The sequence below is a fragment of the Chionomys nivalis genome, chromosome 1, assembly GCF_950005125.1.
Source record: "Chionomys nivalis chromosome 1, mChiNiv1.1, whole genome shotgun sequence".
Lineage (NCBI taxonomy): Eukaryota > Metazoa > Chordata > Mammalia > Rodentia > Cricetidae > Chionomys > Chionomys nivalis.
The window spans coordinates 81,234,988-81,248,625 of NC_080086.1; the positions used below are offsets into that span (position 1 = coordinate 81,234,988).

Consider the following 13,638-nt stretch of genomic DNA (forward strand, 5'->3'; position numbering starts at 1 on the left):
GTACTCTGTAACCAAGTTGGTTTCATTCAGGAATGAAAGGTTTGGGCAAAAACAAAAATACTAATTGCAATTCAGCACAAAGTTTTTAAAAAGCAGAAGTCCTACCATCATTTCAATCAATGCAGAAAACCCAACTAAACTTATGAAAAAAAAAAAATCCCAGAAAGCACCAGAAATAGAAGGGTCTTTAAAGAATATAACAAGAATATAGGGCATAGTTGGTGGTATCTTCATCCCTGTCTCCTGTTTCTGCAGCAAGATTGGAGAATGCATGACATTCTCCCAAGAAAAAGTCAACTGTTCATTTTCTTTCAAAATTGAAGCAGGTTGCCACAGAGACAAATGTTCATAGTTGCAAAAAAAAAAAAAAAAAAAAAAAAAAAAAGTAATCTGTTGTCAGATCATCTTGATTGAAAACTTAAAAAAATTCGTCAAACAGTACAGACAGCTGACAGTTCACACTGTAGTGTGAACAATATGGAGAAACAGAACACGGTGATGGGGGTTTTGAATACGTCTTCACTCATGTGGAACCAACGTACTGATTGAGATGACTATCTGCAACAACCTGAGAGTCCACCAGGTGGGGTCTGTGTCTGTCAAGTTTCTCTTTGAAGAGGATGCTGATAAGGCTCTTAAGGAGTTGAATAACCTTGACTTCAATTGGCAGCTGATCGATACACAACTCTCCTGGATGATGAGCTTCAGAAAAGCCTGCTGGCTCTAGTACAAAATGGGAGAGTGCACAGGAAAGGCTTCAGCAATGTCATGCATCGAGAGAGCTGCTATGGGAGCTATATGTGTGCCAGCTCAAGTGGCATAGATATAGGCTCCCACCCTTGAAGTTGGTTATTGATCTAGAGACCAGGGTGCTAGTGGCAAAAGATGTGGTGAATGCTAAGAGGGTATCAGATCTGAGCCATTATGAGTTAAGCATTTTTACTGTGTCTGCTAGACAGTGTTGTAATTGATTGGCAAGCCAGTTCATAATGGGATTTAAAAATTGCCAAGTAACAATGATGGGTTTCTGAATGAAATTTGCAGTGACTCAGTAAAACAAAATAGAAAAAAGAATATAATGATAAAAGCATCTTTGTAATTATACTAAGTGAGAAAAACACCATTGCTTCTCAAATCTGAAATGAGAAATGATATGTGGCCACTCTCTCTCTCTCTCACATTTATTGTAATGTTCAAATCTCAGTCCTAGGAAAAAGGCAAGAGGGATATAGATAGTAAATAAAAAGGTCAAATTACAACAATGTGTACTTTTTTTCCATCTTTTTATTTACTAAATTTTTGTAAATAAAAATTTCTGCCTCCTCACCACGTCCCTTTTCCCTCACCCTCCCCCCACTCCCCAGGACCCACTCCCCTCCCCCTCCCTCTCTTTGCTGGAGAGGTTGTGGAGTAAGGGGTACACTCATCCATTGCTGGTGGGAATGAAAACTTGTGCAACCACTTTGGAAATCAGTGTGGCGGTTTCTCAGGAAATTCGGGATCAACCTACCCCAGGACCCAGCAATACCACTCTTGGGAATATACCCAAGAGATGCCCTATCATATTACAAAAGCATTTGTTCAACTATGTTCATAGCAGCATTATTTGTAATAGCAAGAAACTGAAAACAACCTAGATGCCCTTCAATCGAACAATGGATGAAGAAAATGTGGAATATATACATATTAGAGTACTACTCAGTGGTAAAAAACAAAGACATCTTGAATTTTGCATGCAAATGGATGGAAATAGAAAACACTATCCTGAGTGAGGTATCCCAGATCCAAAAAGATGAACATGAGATGTACTCACTCATAATTGGTTTCTAGCCATAAATAAAGGACATTGAGCCTATAATTTGTGATCCTAGAGAAGCTAAATAAGAAGGTGAATCCAAAGAAAAACATAGTTATCCACATGGATATTGGAAGTAGACAAGATTGCCAGGCAAAAATTGGGAACTTGGGGGTGAGGTGGGATGGGGGTAAGGGGAATTGGGGAGAGAAAAGTGAGAAGGGGAAGATGGGGAGAGCTTGGGGGAATGGGATGGTTGGGATAATGAAAGGGTGGATATGGGAGCAGGGAGGTGTATTTCTTAATTAAGGGAGCCATCTTAGGGTTGGCAAGAGACCTGACTATAGAGGGGCTCCCAGGTGTCCAGGGAGATGTCCCCAGCTAGTTCCTTGGGCAGCTGAGGAGAGGGAACCTGAAATGGCCCTATCCTATAGCCATATTGATGAATATCTTGCATATCATCTTAGAACCTTCATCTGGCAATGGATGGGGACCCACATTGGAGCACTGGACTGAGCTTCCAAGGCCCAAATGAGGAGCAGAAGGAGGGAGAACATGAGCAAGGAAGTCAGGACTGCGAGGGGTGCACCCACCCACTGAGACAGTGGGGGCTGATCTATTGGGAGCTCACCAAGGCCAGCTGGACTGGGACTGAAAAAGCATGGGATAAAACCGGACTCTCTGAACATGGCAGACAATGAGGGCTAATGAAAAGCCAAGGACAATGCCACTGGGTATTGATCCTACTGCATGCACTGACTTTGTGGGAGCCTAACCTGTTTGGATGCTCACCTTCCTAGAACTGGATGAAGCGGGGAAGACATTGGACTTCCCACAGGGCAGGGAACCCTGACTGCTCTTTGGACTGGAGAGGGAGGGGGAGAGAAGTGGGGATAGGGGGAGAGGAGTGGGGGGAAGGGGAAGGAAATGGGAGGTGGGGAGGAGGCAGAAATTTTTTTCAATAAAAAAAAAATAAGGACCACATACAATTGTTCAGGTTAGGTGTGTATCTTCTTACAGTTACAAATCCGTTTGATGGGTTCTCCCATTTTATTACTTAGGTTTCTATTGTTGTGATGGAACACCATGATCAAGACAACTTGTAAAGAAAGAGCTCATTTGTGCTTTTAGAGAATTAGATTTCGTGATGGTAAAAAAGAAGCAACAGGCAGAAGACATGGAGTTCTAACAGAAATTGAGGATTCGCATCTCAAAATGTATATGTCTATGTATGTGTACCATGTGAGTGCCATGAATGGAATTATGGATGGCTGAAAACTATCATGTGAGTTCATGGAAACAAATATGCATCCTCTAAAATATCAATAAATACTCTTAAAACTGAGCTGAGTGTCAAGCCAAAACAAATTTCTTTTAAAATATTCATCCTTCGTTCTCTTTGTTATTCTGTCTCTCCTCCCCTCATATTCCCCTCTGACCACAGTCTAAACTTCCATATCCTCTTCTCCATTCTCTTCTTTCTTACCTTCCTCTCCCCTCCTTTCCCATCTACTTTTCTTCCTTTCTTCCTTTCCACTTGCCCTGCTTCCTCTTCTTTTCTTTGTTATTATTTTACTGGATATTTAGTGCTTCCTCTGGATTGTAATCAAGGGTATTTCTACTGTGATATCTGTAAAACTTATCTGCTACAAATGTCTTTGATTGTGATTAGAAGCCTGTCATGAGAACAAATAGCCATGTATGATCTGAGAGCTCAATGTTGGTCCTTTAACTTCTGTGTTGACTTTGTTCTGAGTGATATTTTTACTCTCTTTGGTGGTATTTTTGACTGTTGACATGAGCTGAATAATCTCACACACCACTGCTGAGAAAATTTACTTCCTTATTTGATGACTGCTTTGCATAATTCCTTACAAGCCATCCCAGAACTTCATATATTTACAAGTCATGATATGTTCAGAGAACTAAAGCTGTGCCAGACAGACAGAGGCGTTAAGATGGACGCACAGACCCATATCTTCATGCTTCTACTGTTCTGTGTGTCTGGTGAGACATTTAAAAGTATTATGATATAATAAAATAATTCATTTGTAGAGAAATAATTATTTCCTATTGGAAGTTTATAGTATACAGGCATAATGCCATTAGAAAATTTTTAAATTTCAACATTTGTATCATGAAGTCTTTATGTTTATATGCATATAATCATTGATTATCTCTGATTGCAGGTACTTATGGGGATATTGTGATGACCCAGTCTCCCAAATCTCTACCTATATCAATAGAAGACAAAGCCACCATGAGCTGTAAGGCCAGTCAGAATGTGGGTAGAGCTATAGCATGGTATCAACAGAAACCAGGGCAGGCTCCTAAACTCCTGATCTATGCAGCATCCATTCGGTACACTGGGGTACCTGATCGCTTCACAGGCAGTGGATCTGGGACTGATTTTACTCTCACCATCAGTAATGTTCAGGCTGAAGACCTGGCAGATTACTACTGTCAGCAGTATAGAAGCGGGCCTCCCACAGTCCTTCAGCCTCCAACAAAAACCTCATCTGATAGTCTCACCAGCTGCCTGCACCACAAGTCCTGGACCTGCACACTTCCATCTCTGCATGAGAGGGTGGTATGCCTGACTCACTGATGCAAAACTCAGTAAAAAGTTAATGAACAGATGGACTTCTAGGGCCTTTGAAATGAAAGTACTTAAGGAAAAAGGAAGTAAAAACATTTGTGTCTGCTTTTATATTTATATTTTATTTCATCTGTACAAAATTTGCGGGTTGCTCATGATAAATTCACTATTGTATAATTATGAAACAAAAAAGTTCAACTTGTTTCTTCATGGGCTGAAATCAAGAGACTGCCCTACTATACTCCTTCTGATGGATCTGGAAGAGAACTGGACTTTTGCTTTTGCCAAACCCTGGAAGTTTCTGTAACTCTTGAACTCCCACGAATTTCTCTCAAGTTTTTGGTTAACTTTGGTTTTTGTTATATCTAATGTTGAATTTCAAAAACAATGCCACATACTTTGACAATATTCATCCCCATTGTTTCATCCTTTCTAAACTCCCACCTTCCCTGCAACTAACCTCCTTCGTTCCCATAGTTACTCTTACATTTTTATGTGACATGCTCATGTGCCCAAACACATTCAAACGTAAACAGACACACACAGGTGCGTGCACAGATTTGGGTATCTGTCTTATTTAGGGTAATATTTCTGGAAGTGACACCAGGACAAGAGCAACTGTTATAAAGGAAAAGATTTAGTTGGGGCTGGCTTACAGTTCAGAATTCCAGTCCATTATCAACATGGCGGGAAGCATGGGAGCATGCAGACAGACTTGGTCCTAAAGAGGTATCTGAGAGCTCTATATCTTAAGCTGTAGGCAGTATAAGTGAAAAGCTTTGAGTTTCTGAGAAATAAAAGCCCACCTTCACATTGACTCACTTCCTCCAACAGTGACACACCTGCTAAGGGTCAATTATTTAAATACATGAGGCTATGGGTGCCAATGCCTTTCAAACTACCACAGTATTTGTAACAATATAGGAGCAAAAACTCAAAGAAAATATGATGTTTGATCATGTAGAATGTCTAATCCATGCCTCCTGTTCCTGGTTCACATCCTCTGATGCTGTCTCCTCTTCTGATTTTCCTAGTTGGAGACTGAGATATTTCTCTTCAAAGTTTACTGTGCTAATGGTGAATATAATTTTGCATCAAGAAAATACACCTTCTTGTCTTTTTATCATATAATAAATAGTGTTTGACATTTGTTAAGGAACATTTCCTCAGCAGATCAATATACCAAATTAATAGTATTAAGGGAACACCTAGAACTGGATCTTTATTAGCATATATATGTACATACACAATATGAACACCAAATGAAAATGTCAATGATGGAAAACATTCACTCTCTTTTAGAAAATTAAGCTGCTATCAATTTTCTGCATGAAAGTAAACATCAATATTGGGTTCTTCCAATATTTGGCACCTTCATCCAGGGTACAGACAGTAGTGAACTTTATGTCTTTCTAAATTGTCCTCAGTTGTCACCTGTCTCTTATAGAATGCCATCCCATAGTTTCTTCATGACTTGATCATGACTGTGGGCGAAATTAAGACAGAGTATGACCTTTCTCAAAGTTAATCAGTTTATATTTGTGTTTTGTTGAAAAAAATAGCACTGAAGTGTGGTTCTTAATATATTTTGGCAACTGATGATAGTAGAAAGGGGGTATGGCTTCAACATCTTATACCACACACCAATAATGACAGTAGCCCATCAGACTGGTTAATGGTTAGTTCTATTCAGATAATCTCTTTTAAGTATACTAACCTTCATTATATTTGTAAAATTCTTGTACAGAGGAAATAAATATCCTTCCCTGAAATAAAAATACAAGATTTATCTAATTTATGGGTCTTAGCTCCACATCTTTTGATGTACATATATAACCTGAAAGAGCCTCAGAAACCAGGAAAGTAAAAATGGCCCATAGAGGTAGAAGAAGTTCTAGAAACAGGGTTAATAAGACAGTTAAAATGGATGGAGTTGAATTTTATGTAGGTAGTGATAGGGACAGTAATACAAAGTGGGAGGTAACCAAAAGGGGATAAATAACACTAAAAATATTTGAATAATCATAAGTAATCATTAAATGATTACTTGAAAGCATATGTATATTGGATTATTTGTTCTTTTGATGACTAATATCTTGAGTTCTTTGCATATTTTGAAGACCAGCTCTCTGTCTGATGTGGGGTTGGTAAAGATTTTTCCTATTCTATGGGCTGCTACTTTATCTTATTGACAGTGTCCTTTGCTTTACAGAAGCTTCTCAGTTTCAGGAGGTACCATTTATTAATTGTTTCTCTCAGTGTCTGTGCTACTGGGGTTCTATTTAGGAAGTGTTCTCCTGTGACAATGTGTTCAAGAGTACTTCCCACTTTCTCTTCTATGAGGTTCAGTGTGGTTGGTTTTATGTTGAGGTCAAAAGAACAAATAATCCAATAAAAATGGGGTACAGACTTAAACAGAAAAGTCTCAACTGAAGAATCTAAAATAGCTGAAAAACAGTTAAGGAAATACTCAACATCCTTACATATCAGAGAAATGTAAATCAAGACAACTCTGAGATTCCATCTTATACCTATAAAAATGGCCAATATCAAAAACCCTGATGACAACTTATGCCGGATAGGTTGTGGGGTAAAGGAAACACATTTCCATTGCAGGTGGGAGTACAAGCTGGTACAGCCCCCTTGTATATTAATATGGGAATTTCTCAGAAAATTAGGAAACAACCTTCCTCAAGAGCCACTAATAACACTTTTGGGTATATACACAAAGGGTGCTCAATAGTACCACAAGGACATGTGCTCAACTGTGTTCATAGCAACATTTTTTGTCATAGCCAAAATCTGGAAAAAAATTAAATGCCCCTTGACTGAATTATAGATAAGGAAAAGATGGTACATTTACAGAATGAAATACTATATACCAAAGAAAAAGAATGACACCTTGAAATTTGCAGGTAAATGGATGGATCTAGAAAACATCAAATTGAGTGAGGTAACCCAGACCCAGATAGACAATTATTTATTTATTTATTTATTTATTTATTTATTTAATATTTCTGCCTTCTCCCCGCCACCACCTCACATTTCCCTCCCCCTCCACTATCAAGTCCCCCTCCCTCATCATCCCTAAGAGTAATCTGGGTTCCCTGCCCTGTGGGAAGTCCAAGGACCACCCACCTCCATCCAGGTCTAGTAAGGTGAGCATCCAAACTGCCTAGGCTCCCACAAAGCCAGTACGTACAGTAGGATCAAAAACCCATTGCCATTGTTCTTGAGTTCTCAGTAGTCCTCATTGTCCATTATGTTCAGCAAGTCCGGTTTTATCCAGATAGACAATTATTATATGTATTCACTCATAAGTGGATTTTAGACATAAAGCAAAGAAAACATGTGTATAAATAACAATCCCAGAGAACCTAAAAAACAATAGGACCCTAAGAGGGACATACATGGATCTAATCTACATGGGAAGTAGTAAAAGACAAGATCTTCTTAGTGAATTGGGATCATGGGAACTATGGGAAAGGGTTGAAGGATAGGGGAGTGGAAGGGAGGGAAGTAGAGAAAAATATATAGCTCAATTAAATCTATTTAAGAAAAGGAAAAAAATTGCAGCACTTGGGAAGCAGAGCCAGATATATCCCTGTGACTTAGAGGCCAGCCTGGTCTACAGAACTTCTAGGAAAGCCAGGATTGTTACAGAGAGATAGGCTGTCTTGAAAAAAAGAGAACAAGAAGAAAATTAATGAAAAACTAACTCGTGAATTTGAGAGCAAGCTAGGAGGGATGTCTGAAATGATCAGAGGAAGAATGAGAAGGGATAAATGATGTAATTATATTATAATCTCAAAATAAAAGAAAATCTAAAGTTCAATTTCATTAGCCTTCCAAAATTATCTGAGCTTATTTTCTTTAAAGAGAACTGTGGTGCTGAGCAAAGATAGAGTCTATCTTACCTCCTCCTTTACCTTTTTTTTCCAAACCTTAAAACATTTAAAGGCTTCCCAAGTTTCATGAGTTTTGGTGGAGATGGTTAGATGGGTTGGCAGAAATAGCTCACCTATTATAACAGTTAGTAATTGATACCTAAGCAGCAGAAACTGGAACTCACCTCCAAACATGTGACACAACAGCTCCATATGCTTTCATCCAGTTAAATCAAGTCTTCCTTGAATCACCAGTTCTGAGCCTCCCAAGCCAGAACATATAGAATCTATATGCATCAGAAAGGGAAGAAATGGTTCCGGAGGTACTTACTAAACCAGAGTGAATACTCATCAGGTATTTAAGCAAGGAACTGGACTTAATATGACCTCATGCCTCAAAGCCATGGTTCTCCTGATTCTGGAAAACACACATTTAGTTCTGGGAAGTTACAGGGCAGTATGTGTTCCACCACTACCACTAAAATGTGTCAGAACCCATCATTGAAGGGGTTCCATGGTCTGTCAAAAATTGCCTTCTTAAATATCAGGCATGATTATAAAAATGTCTTGCAGTTCACCTTATGACTGGTCCGTCCTTGAACCCAACCACATTCCTCTTAGAACTTATGGGAGTCCTGAAACGGGACTTCAATTAAATTGAATTACAAATCTACACAGTCAGAGAGGACCACAAAGAGACCCCATGAAATAACCCAGATAAGATATCTTCCCCATATTGGAATGTCTTTATGAAACATATAATCTTCAAAAATAGATATGCAGTAGTTAACTTAAATGAAACAATAAAAAGTTCATTCTCCTCCTCAGACATAGAGCTCAACTGGAAGGGCTCTGACGAGAGCATCAGAGCTGAGTAAGAAGGAAATAAGTGCTTAACCATCTCTGAGTATGTACTTTTGGTCCTCCATATTCATTTGTAAGGAGGGACTTTTCCTATAGTTAATGGGTGTCCTATAAAATATTAATAAGAGGTGTTCATGCTACTGACCTCCACCTTGTTTTCTGTAGAAATGACAATGATACATTGTAATTGCCGTCAAATGTGTTTAAGTGAAAAAAAATGGAAGGAAACCAGTAGATATCATAGTCAAGTTAACTGCCTAAAGGTTTCCTATTACTGAAGTAAATAACGCTCCTTTAGTGTTGGAGTACTGCTATAAGATATAAGGCCTTCGCATCTCAAAAAAAAATGGATGCTTTCTTTTTTAATGTTCATCAACTTTATTATATCTCTCTTCTCTTATACCTTGATGTCCAAAATCTTTAGATCTTCAACAGCGATCAGTTATGGAGTAGAGGGCTTATACTGGAGCAAAAGGAGATCAAAGGAGAGAGGTGGACATCTTTAAACACATCTCTACAACAAAGTTGGAAGAAAATGTGTCTTAAAGATCATCTCATATCTTTTATAAAAGTCTTGCATTATTCAGGTGTTGTACATTTTTTATTATAGTCTATGCAAAACAAGTATCATCATCTCTCATGAGGTTGTTGTAAGGCATTAACATGTTAATATATGTAAATTATTGTACACAGTAAGTACATAAGAGAAGAAGGCTGCCTTTGGATCTATTATAGTACACTGTGGAAATATATTGAATGAAATTAAAACAGAAAATTTCTTAAGAATAGAAAAAATTGACAAACACAAAAAGGCATTTAGCTCCCTAAATAGTTGCCTAAATAGATGTTCACTAGAGAAGAACATTGCTAATATGTGGTATAGTAGAATGCAAACCACCACTGTTATGAAAAGATAAAGAAATAAATTAAGAGAATGAGTTATCAAAAGTACACAGTAACAAATAAATGGGCAATAAACTTTGGGACTCCAATTTTTCAAAACAAACCTAGAAACCTTCTAGGACATAGAAGGCCAGATATGTCCTGAAATAATAGCAGAGGGTAATTTCAGTATGCACTCATTTTTAGACTCAAAGTGAATTCCACAAGAGAAATGTTAGAATTAAATTACATGAGAAATTAATAGGCACAATGTAAGTCTGAACAATAGCCCATCTATCATGTATACATAGTTCTAAGCATTCTTCTTTGCAAACTACCAGACTTCTTTTTTATTAATTAATTTATTTATTTAAAATTTCCACCTCCTCCCCTTCTCCCATTTCCATCCCACTGCCCCCACTCCCCCTCCCACTCACTCTCTAGTCCTAAAAGAAGCCAGGGTGCACTGCCCTGTGGGAAGTCCAAGGAACTCCCCACTCCATCCAGGTCTAGGAAGGTGTGCATCCAAACAGACTGGGATCCCAAAAAGCCAGTACATGCAGGACAATCAAAACCTAGTGCCATTATCATTGGCTTCTCAGTCAGCCCTCATTGTCAGCCACATTCAGAGAGTCCCGCTTGATCACAGGTTCCATCAGTCCCAGTCCAGCTGGCCTTGGTGAGCTCCCATTAGATCAGTCCCGCCGTCTCAGTGGGTGGATGCACCCCTCGCAGTCCAGAAATCCTTGCTCATGTTCTCCCTCCTTCTGCTCTTCATCTGGACCTTGGGAGCTGAGTCCAGTGCTCCAATGTGCTTCTCTGTCTCTATCTCCATCCATCGCTCGACGAAGGTTCTATGGTGATATGCAAGATATTCATCAGTGTAGCTATGGGATAAGGCCAATTTAGGCACCCTCTTCTCTGCTGCCCAAGGAGCTAGCTTGGGACATCTCCTTGGACACCTGGGAACCACTCTAGAGTCAAGTCTCTTGCCAACCCTAAAATGGCTCCCTTAATTAAGATATCTTCTTCCCTGCTCCCATATCCACCCTTCCTCCATCTCAACCATCCCATTCTCCCAAGCTCTCCCCAATCCTCCCCTTCTCCCTTCTCTCTCCCTGTCTCCCCTTCTCCCAACCCCACCTCAACCCCGTGTTTCCCATTTTTGTCTGGCGATTTTGTCTACTTCCACTATCCAGGAGGATAACTATATGTTTTTCTTTGGGTTCACCTTCTTATTCAGCTTATCTTGGATCACGAATTATAGGCTCAATGTCCTTTGTTTATGGCTAGAATCCACTTATGAGTGAGTACATAATATATTCATCTTTTTGGGTCTAGGTTATCTCACTAATCAGTAAAGTGTTTTCTCTTTCCATCCATTTGCATGCAAAATTCAAGATGTCATTGTTTTTTGTTTGTTTGTTTTTTGCTGAGTAGAACTCACCTTCTTTATCCATTCTTCTATTGAGGGGCATCTAGGTTGTTTCCAGGTTCTGGCTATTACAAATAGTACTGCTATGAACATAGTTGAACAAATGCTTTTGTAATATGATTGGGCATATCTTGGGTATATTCCCAAGAGTGGAACTGCTGGATCTTGAGTTAGGTTGACTCCCAGTTTCCTGAGAAACCACCAAACTAATTTTCAAAGTGGTTTCATAAGTTTGCATTCCCAACAACAATGGATGAGTGTTCCCCTTAGTCCACATCTTCTCCAGCATAGGCTATCATTGGGGTTTTTGATTTTAGCCATTCTGACAGGTGTAAGATGGTATCTCAAACTTGTTTTGATTTGTAATTTCCTGATCACTAAGGAGATTGAACATGCCCTTAAGTGTCTTTTGGCCATTTGAACTTCTTCTGTTGAGAATTCTCTGTTCATTTCAGTACCCATTTTTTAGTTGGGTTAATTAGAGTTTTAATGACTAGTTTCTTGAGTTCTTTATATATTTTGGAGATCAGACCTTTGTCTGATGTGGGGTTGGTGAAGATCTTCTCCCTTTCAGTAGGCTGCCTTTTTGTCTTAATGACAGTGTCCTTTGTTTTACAAAAGCTTCTCAGTTTCAGGAGGTCCCATTTATTCATTGTTGCTCTTATTGTCTCTGTTACTGAGGTTCAACTCAAGAAGTGGTCTTCTGTACCCATGTGTTGCAAACTACTTCCCACTTTCTCTTCTATCAGGTTTAGTGTGGTCAGATTTATTTTGAGGTCTTTAGCCCATTTGGACTTGAGTTTTGTGCATGGTGATAGATATGGATCTATTTTCATTCTTCTACAGGTTGACGTCCAGTTATACCAGCATCATTTGTTTAAGATGCTTTTTTTTCCATTGTATAATTTTAGCTCCTTTGTCGAAAATCAGGTGTTCATAGGTTTGTGGATTAATAGACTTACATAAAGTAAGTCTTAACAAAAATAAAAGAATCTAAAGGAAACTAGAAACCAGTACAGGGAGAAATTACAGGAACTAATGAGTTTGAGACTGCCCATCAACCTTGTAAATTACTAATGATTTATTGAAGAAATTAGCAAAAGAAACAAACAATTTTTAGGATCAAATGAAAATGACAGCACAGCTTCCCAACATCTTTGGGAGGCAGCTAAGTGATGCTGAGACAAAAGCTTATGCCTGTGAGTGGCGACATTCAAAAACCAGAAAGATCTCAAGTGAATGACTAAATTCAGAGCCATCTTAATAAATCAAAGGAAAATATCAAGCAAACCTGAAGCAATCATTTGCAAATAAATTGATAGTAAAATAATACATAAAATTAGTCGAGAACTTTGTTCTTTGAATAAATATATGGGAAACAGCAAGAGAAGCAGACCTATATTAATAGAATCAGGGATAGATGGGGGACTTACAACACATTCACATGAAATCTAGACAATCCGTGGAGAGTCCTTTGAAAGTTCATATTGCCTCCAAACTGGAAAATCTAAAAATATTGTGTATGTGTTGTGATATAACAATATTACATAAAAAGGATATCAACAAATTCAAGAGATCCATAGCATGCACTACTATTAAAGTAGTAATTAAATGTCTCTCAAAAGATTCAAGTTCATGACTGGATGCATCCTCTGCCAAGTTCTGCCAGATTTTTAATAAAGAAATGACACTAACACTCCTGGAACTGTTCCATGTTATCAGAAAGGAAGGAACCACCAGACACATTCTATGTAGTCAGCGTTACCCAGATGACAAAATAAAGACACAAGGGGAAAATAACAGAGAGAGACAGAGACCATCACAGAGAGAGAGAGCAGAATGTCCCCTGTTAACATCCAAATCCAAGAGCACATTATGGGGAGTGTACATTATAACCAAGTTAGTTTCCATTCAGGGGTAAAAAGTTTGTTCAAAATCAACAAAGCAGTGATTTTAATTCAGCACAAAGTTTATAAGAAACAGAAATTCTGCTATCATTTTGAACAGTGAGGAAAACTCTTCTAAACTTATGAGGAAAACACTGAAGGGCCATGAGCAGGAAGATCAGTTCTAAATACAACAAAGAGTATAGAGTACAGTTGGTGGCATCTCCAACCCTGTCTGTGGCACTTGATTGAAGATGGCAGAACACTTGACTCCCATTTTTAGTGATGAG

General features: G+C 38.6%; 1 gene segment (V, D, J or C); it reads left to right on the plus strand.

Annotated features, from left to right (window-relative positions):
- Positions 1 to 3,738: 3,738 nt before the first annotated feature.
- Positions 3,739 to 4,403, plus strand: LOC130876887 (immunoglobulin kappa variable 3D-15-like). The segment is given in 2 exon segments: positions 3,739 to 3,802; positions 3,985 to 4,403. Coding segments are annotated over 2 exon segments (468 nt in total).
- The last annotated feature ends 9,235 nt before the right edge of the window (positions 4,404 to 13,638 follow it).